Here is an 18,950-nt window from a genome sequence, read left to right on the forward strand (position 1 = left end):
GCCCGATTGGTTCTGGTTCCCCGTGCCCAGGGGGGTCCATAGCGCCCGCAGACCCCCACTGCCCAGGGGGATCCACAGGGCCGAGCCCCCCGCTGCCCGATTGGTTCTGGTTCCCCGTGCCCAGGGGGGTCCACAGCGCCCGCAGGCCCCCACTGCCCAGGGGGATCCACAGGGCCGAGCCCCCCGCTGCCCGATTGGTTCTGGTTCCCCGTGCGCAGGGGGGTCCACAGCGCCGAGCCCCCCGCTGCTCAGGGGGATCCACAGCGTCCGCAGGCCCCCGCTGCCCGATTGGTTCTGGTTCCCTGTGCCCAGGGGGGTCCACAGCGCCCGCAGACCCCCACTGCCCAGGGGGATCCACAGTGCCGAGCCCCCCGCTGCCCGATTGGTTTCTGGTTCCCCGTGCCCAAGGGGGTCCACAGCGTCCGCAGGCCCCCACTGCCCGATTGGTTCTGGTTCCCTGTGCCCAGGGGGGTCCACAGCGTCCGCAGGCCCCCACTGCCCAGGGGGATCCACAGCGCCGAGCTCCCTGCTGCCCGATTGGTTTCTGGTTCCCCATGCCCAGGGAGATCCCCAGCGTCCGCAGACCCCACTGCCCGATTGGTTTCTGGTTCCTCATGCCCAGGGGGATCCCCAGCGCCCAGGCCTCCGCTGCCCAGGGGGATTCCGGTAGGTTCCCTGTGCCAGGGGGATCCCCAGTGCCCACACTCCTGCTGCCCAGGGGGTTTCTGACTCCAGGGGCCCGGCACCCAGGTTCCCGCTGCCCACAGTGCTCTGAGGCTGCTCATATGCTGAGGGTTAAGCCCCTGGAAGTGTTTGCAGGACAGGGACCTAATGGCAAGGCGATACATGGGTCCAATGTGGTTTTGTAATGTAAACTCTTCCTAGCTGTTTTTAACGTGTATTACCGTCTTTAAAACACGGAAGCTCTTGCACAGCACTCTTCTGGAACAAAAATGATTAAAGGTCTAGAAAACATGACCTATGAGGGAAAATTGAAAAAAATTGGTTTGTTTAGTCTGGAGAAGAGAAGACAGGGAGGGGTGATGAAAACAGTTTTAAAGTACTTGAAAGGTTATTACAAATAAAAAAGAGAAAAATTGTTCTCCTTAACCTCTGAGGATAGGACAAGAAGCAATGGGCTGAAATTGCAGCAAGGGCAGTTGAGGTTGGACATTAGGAAAAAACTTCCTAACTGTCAGGGTGGTTAAGAACTGTAATAAATTGCCTCAGGAGGTTGTGGAATCTCCATCACTGGAGATTTTTAAGAGCAGGTTAGACAAACACCTGTCAGGGATGGTCTAGATCAGAGGTGGACAAACTGTGGCCCACGGGCCAGCGACCATCCTGCCCAGCCCTTGAGCTCTCAGCTGGGGAGGCTAGGCCCCGGCCCCTCCCCTGCTGTCCCCCCACACCCTCAGCTCGCCTGGGCAGCAGGTAGCACAGCTATGAGAGCCACTGGCCTGCCCCGGTGCTCTAGACTGCGTGGTGGCGTTGCTGGCTCCGGCCGGGCGGCATGGCTGCCAGTCCTGGTGCTCTGAGTGGCATGGTAAGGGGGCAGGGAGCAGGGGAGTTGCATAAGGGGCAGGAGGTCTCGGGGCCAGTCAGGGGACAGGAAACAGGGGAGGTTGGATAGGTGTGGGATCCTGGGGGAGTGGTTGGCCCGCGCCATTTCCAGCAGCTCCCATTAGCCTGGAGCAGCAAACTGCGGCCACTGGGAGCCACAATCGGCCGAACCTGCGGACGCGGCAGGTAAACAAACCGGCCAGGCCCACTAGGGGCTTTCCCTACACAAGCGGCATCCCAAGTTTGGGAAACACTGCTCTACACCAACATGCTACACAAAGATGGACTACAAGCCATCGGGAATAGCATCCCCAATACCATCACGGCAAACCTGGTGGCTGAACTTTGTGACTTTGTCCTCACCCTCAACTGTTTCAGATTTGGGGACAATTTATACCTTCAAGTCAGCGGGACTGCTATGGGTACCCACATGGCCCCTCAGTATGCCAACATTTTTATGCTTGACTTAGAACAACGCTTCCTCAGCTCTCGTCCCCTTATGCCCATACTCTACTTGCGCTACATTGATGGCATCTTCATCATCTGGACCCATGGGAAGGAGGCCCTTGAGGAATTTCACCAAGATTTCAATGATTTCCACCCTACCATCAACCTCAGCCTGGACCAGTCCACACAAGAGGTCCACTTCCTAGACACTACAGTGCTAATAAGAGATGGTCACATAAACATCACCTTATACTGAAACCTACTGACTGCTATACTTACCTACATGCCTCCAGCTTCCATCCAGACCACATCACATGATCCATTGTCTACAGCCAAGCTCTAAGATACAACCGCATTTGCTCTGATCCCTCGGACGGAGACAAACACCTACAGAATCTCTATCAAGCATTATTAAAATTGCAGACTACCTGGTGAAGTGAAGAAACAGAGTGACAGAGACAGAAGGGTACCGCGAAGTCACCTACTACAAGACAGGCCCAACAAAGAAAGTAACAGAACACCACTAGCCGTCACCTACAGTCCCCAACTAAAACCTCTCCAGCGCATCATCAAGGATCTACAACCTATCCTGAAGAATGATCCTTCACTCTCACAGACCTTGGGAGACAGGCCAGTCCTCACCTACAGACAGCCCCCCAACCTGAAGCAAATACTCACCAGCAACTACACACCGCACAACAAAAACACCAACCCAGGAACCAAACCCTGCTACAAACCTCGGTGCCAACTCTGTCCACATATCTATTCAAGGAACACCATCATAGGACCTAACCGCATCAGCCACACCATCCGGGGCTCTTTCACCTGCACGTCTACCAATGTGATGTATGCCATCGTGTGCCAGCAATGCTCCTCTGTAGTGTACATTGGCCAAACTGGACAGTCTCTACGCAAAAGAATAAATGGATGCAAATCTGACATCAGGAATCATAACATTCAAAAACCAGCAGGAGAACACTTCAGTCTCTCTGGTCACTCAATAATAGATCTAAATGTTGCAATTCTTCAACAACAAAAACTTCAAAAACAGACTCCAATGTGAAGCTGCAGAACTGGAATTAATTTGCAAACTGGATACCATTAGATTAGGCCTGAATAAAGACAGGGAGTGATTGGGTCATTACAAAACCCAAATTTAATTTCCTCTATGCTAATTTCTCCCTACTGTTACTCACACCTTCTTGCCAACTGTCTGTAATAGGCCACTCTCTTACTACTTCAAAAGTTATTTTTCCTTCCTTGGTATCCTGCTGTGAATTGATTTATCCCGTTAGACTGACCTCACACTTGGTAAAGCAACCCCCATCCTTTCATGTATTTATACCTGCTCCTGTATTTTTCACTTCATGTATCTGATGAAGTGGGTTCTAGCCCACAAAAGCTTATGCCCAAATAAATTTGTTAGTCTCTAATGTGCCACAAGGACTCCTCGTTTTTGCCGATACAGACTAACACGGCTACCACTCATTAAACATAAATGTGCATTTATGCTCATGCAAATTACTGTCTATCAAGATTCAACAAGGCTTTGCTGACTCTTGTGGAAACAGCCACATTGACATTTAGATACTTAAAATCAAGGAAAATTAGACTCCACGCTTGAACTTTAGGCCAAATTCTGCTCACTGTGTAAATCTACTGCCATCAACTCAAGTTTTACTTTAAAAAGCGTGTGCAAAAAAAAAGTAGGTTTGGGGGTTTTTTAGTCTAAAAAATGTGTATATTTTCCTCCCAAAATAACTGAAAACCTGGTGACTAGAGATTCCTCAAATAAGAAACAGAAAACCATCAATTACTAATAATAAAAAGACAATTGCTTGACACATTGAAACACAAGTAAATCTGAGATGCAAATTCACCAGATTCACTGTAAGACATGTGCTGCCAGGAAGTCTTTCATCACCAACTCTCATTCTGACCCGTGATAGTCTCATAAGAACGGCCATACTGGGACTGACCAAAGGTCCATCTAGCCCAGTCCTGTCTTCCGACAGTGGCCAATGCCAGGTGCCCCAGAGGGAATGAACAGAACAGGTAATCATCATGTGATCCACCCTCTGTCGGCAATTCCCAGCTTTTGTCTCCCCTCCCTTTCCCCCTCCCTCCTCAGCCTTTTCTGTGGCAGGCTGCAAGAGGGGCCTCAGTGGGAGTCATGACCTGCTGTCCTTCCTGTTGGGGCTCCATTTTAGTGCTCAAGGGAACAGATAAAGGAAGGCCATTAATGCTCTTTTGGGCAAAAAGAGTCTGAAGGGAAGGGACAGACTGCCCAAGAGAGAACTGCTGCAGGAAATCTCCCCATCCCCAGAGGGAAGACAGGCTTGAGGTGGATTGAGAGACTGGAGAGCCATTCAACAGCAGCCTGGCTCCAGTGAGAGAAGCAGCTGCAGGGGGGTGGGAGGAGTAGAGAGCTGCTGAACATTTGAACAATCCCCCTCTGGCCCCAGTGACAGAAGTTGTGGCAGCAGTAGGCGAGAGGAAGAGGAAGTTCTGGCAGTAATAGGAACGATTCTGGGTGAGTTCTGAACAACCGAGAGCAGTTTACAGTGGACGCTGAGGTGCACTGTCTCACCATTTGTTTTTCTGTAGAAGTTTGAATTCCCAGCCGCTATCTTTGTGATAGTACATTCTGCACAGGGCCAAATCCTGAAGTCCTTACTCAGTCCTGGGAGATTTGCCTGAGTAAGAGCCTCCAGCTATGGTCCCTAATGTCTAGAGGAGCAACGCAATATGGTTTACACATGCAGCGCATGCAGAGTTGCAAACAGATACAGCACTGATTGCAGGGGCTTTGCTCAGGTCAGCTCTGTGCTCTTATCAAGCACTTAGTATGCTCATTATTCAACTCCCCCACCCCACCCCACCCCACCTCTGTAGACACAACTCACATCACCATATCTGTCTGCCAGCCACTAGGGCTGAACTGTGTTTTCTGAGACCTCCATTAAGGTGTTCCTGAGCAGTCAGCAGGTGTCACTATTGAACAGCAAAATGTCAACCCTCCTGAACCCGCCTGCCCCCCAATTTCCAGGAGCTGATCGATTGCAGAACGAATGGCAGAAGCTGATACTGACACTTTCCTAAAGGGATGAAAGGTTTCTCTTCTTTCTGACTCATCTCAGCACACACAAAAATAAAATAAAATAAAACAAATAAATATTACTTAAAGGTAAAAAATTGGAGATATACCACTCTCCTAGAACTGGAAGGGACCTTGAAAGGTCATCAAGTCCAGCCCCCTGCCTTCACTAGCAGGACCAATTTTTTGTCCCAGATCCCTAAGTGGCCTCCTCAAGGATTGAATTCAAAACCCTGGGTTTAGTGGGCCAATGCTCAAACCACTGAGCTATCCCTCCCCCCATCAGATGGGAAAGTAGTGGGGACATTACTTTTGTACAATATCTGCTATTGTATGCGAGGTAATTTAGGGGAAATGGGCTTATTTTGCAAGGATTGGCTTTTGAAGGGCACAAAAAATGTCACAGAATTGCCACAGTCCTTGGAAAGCCTTCAGTCCTTCCTAGCATTTTGCATACAATTAGCTAACTCCTCAGCAGATCTGTGAACTGTTACAGAATATGGAATTGTTTGACTTGAAGTAACTTGGGAGTTCGGCATACCATTGTTTGAATGACACAGACATTTAAAGGGATTTGCTCAAATGATAGTGTCAGCCTTGTTTTCTCTTTTATATGGGGAAACCACAACTAAATACATGCTAGGGTGAAAGTCTTCACTCCAATCTCCACTGTGTATCTCTGATGCTGTTCTGTGCTGCATGGGAATATTGAACTAAAGAAGAATCGTTGTTTGCCATCAGTAATTATATGGCTTTTAGCACATTTGCAGATAAGGCAACAGAGGATTATATATTTCACAGAAACTTGAATCACCTGACATTCTATCCTGTAGTGTGTGGTGTTTTGAAAACTGTGTTACAATCGTAGGCTGTCCCTTTACATAATGGGGTTTTTCCCCTGACCTTGCTTGCAGGTTAGGCTCTGGGCCTAGCAGCAGTCAGTCTGAAGATACCTCAGAGTAAGGTGTGGTGAGTTGTGCCTCTCTTTTAGGGAGTAGCCTGCTTTGTCTCTTTTGTGTGTGTGTGTTATTCTTCTGAATTCTAAGAAATAAAGTTGTGTTACGTTGCAACCTTCCAGCAAGAGTACTTTATGTTTTTATCTAACCTCTCTGAGTGTATGTCATGAACATAACATAGAGGACAGTGGTGACAAGTACACACAGGCACTGGCACAAGACCACCCAATTTACACTTGAGGCAGCCCCACACATAGAACAAGGGAACCTGCATTATAGTTTCTCTGCAGAATCCTTATAAGTCTTGTGCCTGACTAGCTCAATGAGTCTGCCTGAGATGTGGGAGGAGAAAAATGAAAAATGTTGTGTAATGCCTCCAGGCAGGTCTGCTTATGCCCCATTTAACATTTCAGTGAGTGGCTGGAATTTGAGACTTGCCCAAGTTTTTGTAGCTGGCTGACCCTAGAAACAGGCCTACAAACAGGATGCTCTATAAGTCCTATTAGTTCACTGTACCAGAGATTCTTCTGTAGCTGAAATGGTAGAGACCAGTGTTTCAAGTAGTAAGGTCATATGTTCTGTTTTCTATTGTGTTATTTAGTTCATAGATGGAGCTAGACCAGAGGTGGGCAAACTACAGCCCGCAGGCCACATCCGGGCCATGGGACCGCCCTGTCTGGCCCTTGAGCTCCTGGCCAGGGAGGCTAGCCCCTGGCCTCTCCCCTGCTGTCCCTCCTCCCCCGCAGCCTCAGCTTGCCATGCCACCAGCGCTCTGGGCAGCAAGGCTGTGAGAGCTGCCAATCTGCTCTGGTGCTTTAGACTGCGCGGTGGCGTGGCTGGCTCTGGCCAGGCAGCACAGCTGCCAGTCCTGTGCTTTGAGTGGCATGGTAAGCCGGTGGGGAGCGGAGGGGTGGGATAAGGGGCAGGGGGTCCCCGGGGGGCAGTCGGGACAGGGAGCAGGGGGCAGTTGGATAGGCATGGGAGTCCTGGTGGGCCTGTCAGGGGGCGGGGATGTGGATAGGGGTTGGGGCAGTCAGGGGACAGGGACCAGGGTCGGTTGGATAGGGGGTGGGGTCCCGGGGGGTCGGTTATGGGCGGGGGTCCCAAGAGTGGGCAGTCAGGGGACAAGAAGCAGGAGGGGTTGGATGGGTCGGGGGTTCTGAGGGGGGCAGTCAGGGGGAGGGGCCAGGTTATTTGGGGAGGCACAGCCTTCCCTACCTAGCCCTCCATACAGTTTTGGAACCCCAGTGTGGCCCTCAGGCCAAAAAGTTTGCCCACCCTGGTCTAGATAATACTTAGTCCTGCCATGAGTGCAGGGGACTGGACTAGATCAGTGGTTCTCAAACTTGGAGAAAGTTCAGGGAAAGTCCCTGGCGGGCTGGGCCAGATTGTTTACCTGCCGCATCCGCAGGTTTGGCTGATCGTGGCTCCCACTGGCCACGGTTTGCCACTCCAGGCAATGGGGGCTGCAGGAAGCGGCGTGGGCTGAGGGACGTGTTGGCCGCCCTTCCTGCAGCCCCCATTGGCCTGGAGCGGCGAACCGCGGCCAGTGGCAGCCACAATTGGCCAAACCTGCAGATGCAGCAGGTAAACAAACTGGCCTGGCCCGCCAGGGACTTTCCCTGAACAAGCGGCAGCCCAAGTTTGAGAACCACTGGACCAGATGACCTCTCGAGGTCCCTTCCAGTCCTATGATTCTGCGATTCTGGCCACCCATGAGACCCTGACCCACTCATTCTGACTGCAAATCCTTGTAAGCTTGAAATCAGCCTTGGCAGCTCTTCTGGTTTTATCACCAGTGGTGCAGAGGTTGATGTTCTTAAACCTGTAGCTTTTGGAGTCAAGTGCTGACTAACAGTCTCTGCTTTCAGAAACTTCTAATCCTCATGGTTCCAAAGAACAGTTCGAAAATGTGATCTAAGTGCACCCTAAAGAATCAGAAGCCAGGCAACTAATTAAAGTCTTGTGATTTGTAAGCCAGTCTCATTATTTGACTTCTGATTTTAGAATGCCTGGAGATTCACTACTGTGAGGGTTTTTTTAATGATTCAGACTTTAGCATCTACTACTAAAATCAACCAATTGAAAGTGACTGTCAAAAATACTTTGGAAGATGTGTTGCTTCTGTCTGATGTATGAAGAGACCTGAAAAGTACTTTTTAATGTATTGGGGGGCTTGCTACTCTGTTAGAAATACTGCTCCAGATTCACTGGCCTGCCTTAGCTGTGCTCAGCACAAGACCAGAGGCAGGTGGCAAAGATGGTTTAATGTTACCACCCAACCATAATTTAGAGCTGTCTGAAGTTGACTGTTGTATTTGTAGAAAGGCGTCCCATCCAACACTTGATTGCAAATCATTTTTGCCTAGTGTAGACAGAACATCATAAAGAAATCGCCCCCATCATGGTTTTGCTATCCAAAGGGGAGTACAACTTAATATAATTTAACAGCCATTGACCAAGTGATTCCCATCCTCATACTGACTAAATGGCAACTGGTGGAGAGTAGGAGACAGTGTCTGGAATGCTAGGGGAATTTTGTGAGTTACAGAAATGGACGATGGCTTTTTTTGTCAGTGTGGTTCCTCCCTTTCAGTATGTCTCAGCAGTTTCTGTAGCCTGCACTGTCTTGCATCACGCCTGTCAGGAACATGTATTAACCCATGCAACAGTCTCCCAAGGAAAGGGGCATAAGCCTCATCACTTGGGGCATTTAATATATCTGACCAAACACTAGTAAATACGATAATGATTAATGCTCCATTGGTAAGAAAATGGGATTAGGTGATCTGGTAGGTCTCAATGCCATCATGTGCTGCAGTGACATCCTTATACTACCTGACCACTATACTGATGTATTCATCTTCTGTGCTGTTCCACTGCCGTTTGACTGCCCTTTCCTCCAGCAACAGAGCACTGTCTGCTGCTCCAATATTTTGCCTGACAGTTGAAGTGATGTCTTCAATGGCTGTGGTATAGATACACTGCAGATGTGGTGGTGCATAGCATGATGTCAGTAACCAAACAATGTCAGTAGTGTTCTACACAATTGAGGCAGTAGCATTAAAATATACAAGTATACTTAGATACCACATAGAAATCAAGATATGCCAGTGTAACTGCATCCCTTCACTGACTTTCTTCTCTATTGTATCAAATGTTAGCTACTTAGGTTCACTTTCAAAGCCCTTCACAACCTATCTCCACCCTACCTATTAGCTTTCATTCACTATCAAAAGGTTGACTCCTGCCTCCAATTGGCCCACAATGCCCGCCTCTATTGACCACTTGTTAAATTTTCAAACAAGCATCTTTGTGCTTTCTCCTATGCTTCCCCTCAGCCTTGGAAAAAGTTCCCTGTAAACACCTGCAAAACAAACTCATTATCCTCATTCAAAACCCTCCTTAAAAGCTCTTGCCATGAGGCCTACAAAAACTTGACAATGGTTAGGCTGTTGGGGTGCTGAAACTACTGCCTCTCATGCTGATCAATATTGTCTCATTGTTTCCCTGAACTCCCCATCTGTCTGTATCCAGCTGCTGTCTATTGTCTTGTATGACTGTAAGATCCTTGGGGCAGGGTCTGTCATTTCTAGCACACTGGAGTCCTGTTCCAGGCCTAAGGTTCCTGGAAACTATGATAGTACAAAGAATGAATAATAAAATAATAAAAAGAGGTACCAGATATACTAGCTGTTCTTTTTCATAAATCCAGAGCAGCTATAGATTTTGTTATTGGTGAAGATAGTCCATAGTCCCAATGGATCATTTAGCGGATAATCCTAGCTTCCCTTATTTAAACCCATGTTTTAGAGATGAAAGACAAGTGCTAAAACCATTACATGGTCTATCTGTAATTCTATGTCTATATAAAAGGCTAAGTCTGGTTTTGTATATTTAATATACAAGTTAAGTTATTAGACAAAAAATGAACTTGTATTTTTCCATTGGGGCAAAATATACCCAAAGAATGTCAATGAATGTGTCATTTAGTTGACAGAGGAAGTTCACAAGGAGCGCTAACTACAAATCTTTAAACACTTAATTTACAACCACTTTGTTCACAATTAGCAGTAAGGTCATTTTTGATTCCCTGCTGCTGATCTAGGAATTACTGAAGTTGTTTGCCTGTACAATAGTAATAATAATGACAACTAAAATAAACATTGAGAATTGTGTCTGAAGGTGAACTGAATGACCAGGGTCAGTGACTTAGTGACCAGGATTCCTGTAGGAAGAGACAATGTACTGCAGAAACTCCATGAGGTTCATCACATGAAGCTGGATTTGCACATCCCAGGGATGGCAAGGATCCACGTGGAAGGCATGTCACGTTATCTAGAGCTTGGGCTATCTTTGAAGATGGCTTTCCACCTCTTTGTGCTCTAAAGAGTCCTCCTTAACATTCTCCAGGAGCTGTACTGTCAGTAACCATTCCCTTGCAGCTCTGCAGTATCCCATCTTCAAGTGAGAAGAGAAACTGTGGAGGGAGCTAATACTGCTTGTAACCTTTTTTAAACACTTGAGTATTTTCTATCAAAAAGCCACCACGTCACATAGAGAACATGCCCTCCAAGAGCAACTGCTTGCCTTCCTGCTATGGCACATCCAACATCACAGAACCATGCTTATATAGAGGGCTCTCAGAGAAGAAGTGGCATGGCACAGAGCCACTGTTCCCCACCCATGTACTTGGTGTTTCCTACCCTGGTTCACTCCCTCCATTCCTGTAAGGGAGACCAGCAAGTCCCAACTCTCATTAGCTATTCCGGGCGAATCCTAGGCTCCTAGTACTTAAAGAAAAGGTCTTTTAGTTAGCATAAGTTGAAATCTTTAACAATCACTATATGAAGTCAGAGAGCAAGTGTAAGACTTGAGTCAGTACAAATGTGTCCACCTTTGACAAGGGAAGCCAAGAAATCCATTAGAGGGTGTTCCTGTGACTTTTCAGAGGACTTCATTCACTAAGTGTATCCCCTAAATATCTAGTATTGTACTGCCATCCAAATCTGATCCATATATATTATTTCATCAAGATCTAACAGGCTGCTCATATACAAGCTGCCAGATAATGCACCAAAAATACTACAGACTAGCTTGTAAACAAGTCTTTTTATTGACTTCAGTGGGCTTTGGATCAGGCCCATACTGCCTAGATTTGCACCTATGCCCACTCTTACTTTACCAGGTGTATCTAACTCAGCTGAATAGAAAAAAATGTTTTTTCAGAGATGAAACTTGGTAAAAATAAACTTTCAGCCTAAGTATATGTTTCCATTTTAATATATTTTTCCAAAAACCTATTGGTCACATTTTAATTATAGAAGATATAAATAATTTATTGATTTCAAATAAACTTTTTTCACTTGGCCATTTAAAAGCATCTCTTTAAACAAATAAATCAAGTGGTCATTGCAGGTGGAAAGAACACCGTGCATATGAAGAACCTTTTTAAAAACAGAAATTATTACACAGATGCCATTGTACTGATTAGTAAATATATACACACATTTTAAATGGCTGGTCCCAAGTGATCATTTGATCCATCTCATGAATTTGCATGTACTTTCATGAGTGAGTGTTTTAGCCCCTTTATTTAAGAAGTCTACTGCTGATAAAGTAAACAACAAAATGCAATAAAGTAAGAAATTTAATTCACAAAATTTTTAAAATTCAGAATTAAAACTGATACTGCTCCTAACCCATTGGATTATTGTAGGTGAAACAATGCACATCTTTGAAGGTGCATCAGAGAAGATAGACACTGAACTGCTCTCTGTCTCTCCTAGAGGTGTTCTCTCCAGGTCAGGGTTGAGGCATATTGGGAGTCAGTTCTGTACCTCTTCGATAGCAGGAGGACTCCAGTCTTTACTGTTGTCAAATAAGCCAGCACCTAAACATTTACTAGTAAATATATAAATTAAAATATAATGTAAGCAAGAAAACATGTCCTTAATTCTAGAAGGCTTTTTCATTTTCCTCTTGCTTGAAGAAAGCCACTGCAATGTGTCTTGTGGCAACATCCAGTTTACATGGGGAAGGCTGATCTCCATCTGGTCAATAGTACTGACTGAAGAAGGAAAAAGCATCCATGATTTTTGCTTTAATGTTGAATAAGGACAGCCATGATCGTTTTTCCTCAAACATAGTTAGGAAGCCATTTTCCTATGGAGAAGAATATGTACAGTCTGGTTATAGCTTTAAAATAATGAGCTTGTGAAAAATACACCATTGTTTCATGATCGCAGGAGGCTTTCAGTTCAATAGAGCTGTTGAGCCTTTATTCCCATAGAGGCAGGTTTACAGACAACTACCTCGGAAAAAGATGAACTGGGCTTTAAAAACAATAGCTGAAACTATTTGCAAATCATGCAAAGCCTGTCTCATCTCCAGGTCATAACATGGTCAAATTTGCTCCCTCCCTGCCTACTCCCTTCTGGGGAAAGTTCGTTATTTAGGTTGGATTTAAAGTTTGTGGTTCGGGCTCATTTCTGCAAGTAACATAACTGTCCGTGTTTCAGTTTTAATATGCTTATAAATATTCCCCCTTTAAACCTTCTCTTTCTGGTGTTATGAGGTACTTCTTGAAAATTCCAGATACTGTGAGAAAAAAATGTCAGGAATAGATGGTGACCTTAAACAGGTTTGACTGAAAGAGGCAGGCAAAGGAGCTTCTATAAACATGATGTATGAAGCACCACTAACTCACTACAACTGTTGCCCAACAGAAATAGAGCAAGAGCAAGCTAGAGAAAAGTGTGGGAAAGGATAAAGACAGTAGTAAAAGGGGACAGCTGAGAAAAGAGAAAATAAGTCTGATTCTGGGCTCATCTACAATGGTATAAATCAAGAGTAATTGCACTGGGTGAAGAATCGGGCCCAAAGAGGCGATATGAAGAGAAAGTGACATTTGCATATATATACACCCACAAAATACCAGGGGATCTCAGGCTCTGATGGCATTTACCATCAACTTCCCCAAAACTCCTACAGAAAATCAAACTTGCGTAATGAAACCCTGCAAAGCAGAAGAGCGGAATTTCCTACAACTTTCCTCTGCATCAGCACAGGAACTTTCATTAAATGGTCATATATATGAAGCTGGAAAAAGAGACCTATCGTTTGTCAAATACTTTACTCGTATTTGAAAAATAACCATGGGGAAATTCTAGGAATATCTCAGCCAATTTCTACTCACACAAGTAGTCTCAGTGCATGAATAAGGCAAGAAGGATTTAACCCCAATTATATTTAATTATCAGACTGTACAACTAAATTGACAGAGGATGAAAACCTGTCTGTATGGAGCTCAGTGGCAGAACTCCCATTGTCTTCAATGTGGACAGAATTTCACCTATAAAGATTTGCCTTTCCATTGACTTCAAAAGGCTTTGGATCAGGTTGGTCATAGCATTATTATTGTGTCCTTTCACTTTAATTTCAGTTTGGAAAGTGTACTGTAAAAATGATTCAGGGCTTACTTTAGTGGTTTATACTGTCACAAGCACCTTAAAAAGGTCTTGTATTTTCCTCTAATTTAGATCTGAAGCAAGATATTTGCTTTAAGTCTTAAGGAAGAATTCAAGATATAAAAGTTTTAAATAAAGCAAATGATAAAGCCCTGGCTAAGTTGACAATTCTTTTTGACAGTAGTTAAAAGAACATTTTTTTAAAAATTTATTAAGGAAAATTCTTCTGATCTAGACAGCAGTGAAAAATGATTATAAAATACAGCACTGAAACTTACCCAACCTCCATTTGCCTCTATCCACTCAGCCTTGGTGTTTATAATGTACTCTGTGATGAAATAAGAAATCTGCTTTTTATTATCTCCTGTAAGCTGAACTCTGTGTTCTTGAAGCCTCTTAGAAAGAATTCCTCCAAACATAAATATTGTCAAAATTCGTCCCCAGTTAGTGTTTCCATCAGCAAATTCTTTATCCATGACTTGAGTGAAAATTCTTTTGGCAGCATCTACAGAGGTAATATCAAGTGTGTCCAAACATGATTTCAGACTCTCTTCATTTTCCTTTTGCAGAAAGGATGCAGCATTTCTTAAGACATGAGCAACTCTGCTTGGGGCTGGTCCAAGCTGTGGTTCCTGAAGAATGTATTTCAGATAATCTTGGACTAAATAGTAAACATAGCAGTACTCAGAGCTTTCCATTTAGAAGCAGGCTCAGAGCAAAGCACAGCCTTTGACCAGTGTGAAACTAAGAGCGTGAAAGTAAGAGCTGAACTAAATAATTACAAGCTAGGCACTTGCATCACAGAAGTTCCTGTAAACTTTCCTTAAATGAATGTGTGGGTGGTGGCTATGAGTTCAGAAATGAAAGAAAAATTCTGACTGAGGTCAAAGAGTAGGAAAAAAAACCCACCTTTATTCTAAACGATTCATTCAGGAAGTGAGGCCTTACAAGACTACATTAGTAGGGGCCACATCCTCACCTGGTGTAAATTGATGTAGCTCCAACGGGCCTGTGCTGATTTACACCCATTGAGGATCTGCCTCGTTTTGCTTTTTAAAAGAAAAGTGCACACTATTGGAACACGCGACCCTTGAAAAATACTCTGCCACTGGCAGTGGCCAATGCTTCACTCTGGACTGCATGGAGATGGTGACTAAAGAGGGAACCCAAATCTGGTATATCTTTCCTCTTGCCTATGGAAGAAGGGGGTGTCAGCTCTATAAGATTATACCTCTGCCCTTATTCTCACAAAAGCCTTCATGTGAGTGAAGATCAGGCTCTGACAATTGGAATGATGTGACTGTGACAGAGTTCTTCCCCTACACAACTCCTCCATCTCTCAGAGAATCCAGGTATAAGAGAATATTGATCCAGTCAGCATTAAGTGATATGGCCTACTGTACTGTGAACACACACACACACACATTACAGGAGTTTTGACTGGGCAGCAGCTGAGAACGAGATAGACTCATAGACTTTAAGGTCAGAAGGGACCATTATGATCATCTAGTCTGACCTCCTGCACAAAGCAGGCCACAGAATCTCACCCACCCACTACTATAACAAATCCCTAACCTATGTCTGAGTTACTGAAGTCTTCAAATTGTGGTTTGAAGACCTCAAGCTGCAGAGAATCCTCCAGCAAGTGACCCATGCCCCATGCTGCAGAGGAAGGCGAAAAACCTCCAGGGCCTCTGCCAATCTGCCCCGGAGGAAAATTCCTTCCCGACCCCAAATATGGCGATCAGTAAAACCCTGAGCATGTGGGCAAGACTCACCCGCCAGCACCCAGGAAAGAATTCTCTGCAGTAACTCAGATCCCATCCCATCTAACATCCCATCACAGACCACTGGGCATACTTACCTGCTGATAATCAAAGATCAATTGCCAAAATTAATTGCCAAAATTAGGCTATCCCATCATACCATCCCTTCCATAAACTTATCAAGCTTAGTCTTAAAGCCAGATATGTCTTTTGCCCCCACTACTCCCCTTGGAAGGCTGTTCCAGAACTTCACTCCTCTAATGGTTAGAAACCTTCATCTAATTTCAAGTCTAAACTTCCTAGTGTCCAGTTTATACCCATTTGTTCTTGTGTCCACATTGGTACTAAGCTTAAATAATTCCTCTCCCTCCCTAATATTAATCCCTCTGATATATTTATAAAGAGCAAGCATATCCCCCCTCAGCCTTCTTTTGGTTAGGCTAAACAAGCCAAGCTCTTTCTGTCTCCTTTCATGACAGGTTTTCCATTCCTTTGATCATCCTAGTAGCCCTTCTCTGAACTTGTTCCAGTTTGAATTCATCCTTCTTAACCATGTCTCTAGTTCTCCATTTTGTTAACTAGGCTCCTCGCATTAGTGTACAGACATCTTAATTTTTGCCATTTGGCTTCACTGACATTCTTTACCTGGTTAGGCACAGACATTCTACCACCAGCATCACCTATTAGACTGGTATCTACACTACCCTTCCTCCTTATGTCAATTCTTCTGCCCACGGCTGTATCCTCTCTTACTTTGTTTTCTTCCCTCTCAAGGTTAAATTCCAGCGTGGAGATTACCTGGACATCTCCCATCCATCTCCCCCAAATTCCTAGTTTAAAGCTCTCTTAATCAGTTGGGCGAGCCTCCATCCTAGAAGTCTATTTCCCTCCTTACTCAGATGAAGTCCATCCCGAGAGAACAGTCTTCTGTCCATAAATGCTTCCCAGTGGCCGTACATCCCAAAGCCCTCCTTATAGCACCACTGCCTGAGCCATCTGTTGATCGCCATAATCTTGTCACACCTTTGTTGCCCTTCTCTAGGAACCGGCAGAATCCCACTGAAGATCACCTGAGCCTCGATTTCCTTAAGCGTCTTCCCTAGTCTGGCATAGTCTCCCTTGATATGTTCTAGCGAGAATCTAGCCATATCATTCGTTCCCACATGAAGGACAATCAACGGATTCTTTCCCGCTCCCGTTAGGATCCTTTTCAGCCTCAGGTCCACATCCCATATCTTAGCACCTGTCAGACAGCACACCCTTCTGTTCTCTGGAGCAGCTCTAGTTACAGGCCTGTCTATTCTTCTCAGTAAGGAGTCCCCAATCACGTAGACCTGCCTTTTCCTGGTGACAGTGTGATTCTCCAGTCTATCCCCTTCACCCACTGGCTGCAAGTCCTCTTGATTCCTATTCACCCTTGCAATCCTCCGCAACCCTTCCTGTATCCTCCTGGGGCTCATATTTGGTGTTGTCTCTATTGACTCCTCCCCTCTTCCTGTAGGACTAGCAGCTCTTCTCTTTTTCCTTGCCCTCTCACCTTCAGGGACCACCTGCTGTGCCCCTTCTTCATTTTCCAACTCTGCAAACCTGTTCCTGAGTTCTATTTCTCCTTCACTGGCCCGTCTTTTCCTCTGCCTGGTTCTCTTAGTCACATGCTTCCACCGTCCACTTTCCTCACCCAGCAGTCTCTCCTCAGAATTCTTTGGTCCTGCTGCCATCTGCAAGTCTGAGCTTATCTCTTCAGCCTCCTCATGTCTTTGCTCCATCATCTGCTCGAACCCCCTTCTAAACTCAACCAGAGTTTCCACTTGCATCTCCAGTCCTCGGATCTTTTCTTCCATCAGCTCTATCAGGCGGCACTTCATGCAGACAAAACTCTTTTCAGGTACCCCCTCCAGGATCATGTACATGCCGCAGCTTCCACATCCAGTCATCCTCATTGTGTCTTTCACTGCTGCCTCTGTATCGGTCATAGCCTTCCCACCTAAAACCTGTTAGTCCAAGAAACACAAAACAAAACAAACCCCCAACAGGCACCAGAACACTGGCAGACCACCACCCATTCCTTTCACTAGCCAGTCAGTTCCTCTGCCTAGGTCTCTTAGGGTATGTCTACACTATGGGATTATTCCGATTTTACATAAACCGGTTTTGTAAAACAGATTGTATAAAGTCGAGTGCACGCGGCCACACTAAGCACATTAATTTGGCGGTGTGCATCCACGGTCCGAGGCTAGCGTCGATTTCCGGAGCGTTGCACTGTGGGTAGCTATCCCGTAGCTATCCCATAGTTCCCGCAGTCTCCCCTGCCCATTGGAATTCTGGGTTGAGATCCCAATGCAAAAACAGTGTCACGGGTAATTCTGAGTAAATGTCATCACTCAATCCTTCCTCTGTGAAAGCAACAGCAGACAATCATTTCGCGCCCTTTTTCCCTGGATTGCCCTGGCAGACGCCATAGCATGGCAATCATGGAGCCCGTTTTGCCTTTTGTCACTGTCACCGTATGTGTATTGGATGCTGCTGACTGACGCAGTACTGCACTGCTACACAGCAGCATTCATTTGCCTTTGCAAGATAGCAGAGATGGTTACCAGTCATATTGCACCGTCTGCCATTGTAAATTGGCGATGAGATGATGGTTATCAGTCATTCTGTACCGTCTGCTGCTATCATGGGTGCTCCTGGCTGGCCTCGCTGAGGTCGGCCGGGGGCGCATAGGCAAAAATGGGAATGACTCCCTGGGTCATTCCCTTCCTATGTTTTGTCTAAAAATAGAGTCAGTCCAGCCTAGAATATGGGGCAAGTGTATTAGAGAACCAGAGAGCACAGCCGCTCCATGTCAGAGCCCTAGAGATCCCGCAGAAATGATGAGCTGCATGCCATTCTAGGGGGTGCCCCTGCAACAACCCCACCCGTTGCTTCCCTCCTCCCCCAACCCTCCTGGGCTACCGTAGCAGTGTCGCCCCATTTGTGTGATGAAGTAATAAAGAATGCAGGAATAAGAAACACAGACTTTTTAGTGAGATAAAATGAGGGGGAGGAAGCCTCCAGCTGCTATGATAGTCCAGGCAGGAGAGGAGACCAGCCTTCCGCTGTTATGATAGTCCAGGCAGTACAGAATCTTTTCTTTAGACATGACGAGGGGTGGGGGGGCTAATGGAGCTCAACCCCCAGTTACTATGATGAGGATGGTTACCAGCTGTTCTGTACCATCTGCTGGGAATGACCAGGAGTCATTCCTATTTTTACCCAGGCGCCCCCGGCCGACCTCACCGAGGCCAGCCAGGAGCACTCACGGGCTGATGACAAGGACGGATACCAGTCCTTCTGTACTGTACCGTCTGCCATCGGGGAGGGGAGGGGAGAGGATGCTGCTGTTTAGCTCTCCAGCACCCCGTCTACCAGCAGCATGCAGTAGACATAGGGTGACATTGAGAAAAGGCGAGAAACGATTTTTTTCCCTTTTCTTTCGGGGGGGGGGAAGGGTGTAAATTGACGACATATACCCTGAAACAGCCGGGAAAATGTTTTTGACCCTTCAGGCATTTGGAGCCCAGCCAAGAATGCAAATGCTTTTCGGAGACTGCGGGGACTGTGGGATAGCTGGAGTCCTCAGTCCCCCCTCCCTCCCTCCCTCCATGAGCATCCA

General features: G+C 46.1%; 1 protein-coding gene across 1 annotated transcript; it reads right to left on the reverse strand.

The window, feature by feature from the left end:
- Window positions 1–11,352: 11,352 nt before the first annotated feature.
- On the reverse strand, window positions 11,353–14,255 carry BCL2A1 (BCL2 related protein A1). Its single transcript, XM_044980704.1, has 2 exons — window positions 13,811–14,255; window positions 11,353–12,228 (listed from the first exon to the last, which is right to left on the reverse strand). The coding sequence occupies exons 1-2, from the start codon at window positions 14,228–14,230 to the stop codon at window positions 12,121–12,123; spliced, it is 528 nt and encodes a 175-aa protein (XP_044836639.1). The 5' UTR covers window positions 14,231–14,255; the 3' UTR covers window positions 11,353–12,120.
- Between the last annotated feature and the right edge of the window lie 4,695 nt (window positions 14,256–18,950).

This window comes from Mauremys mutica, chromosome 11 (genome assembly GCF_020497125.1).
Source record: "Mauremys mutica isolate MM-2020 ecotype Southern chromosome 11, ASM2049712v1, whole genome shotgun sequence".
NCBI lineage: Eukaryota > Metazoa > Chordata > Testudines > Geoemydidae > Mauremys > Mauremys mutica.

Excerpts from the sequence above, each read along its gene's own strand:
- BCL2A1 (XM_044980704.1), bottom strand. The coding sequence starts at position 14,230 with ATGGAAAGCTCTGAGTACTGCTATGTTTACTATTTAGTCCAAGATTAT. Across the intron at positions 12,229-13,810 it reads TAGAGGCAAATGGAGGTTGG|GAAAATGGCTTCCTAACTAT; the intron begins GTAAGTTTCAGT and ends TCTTCTCCATAG.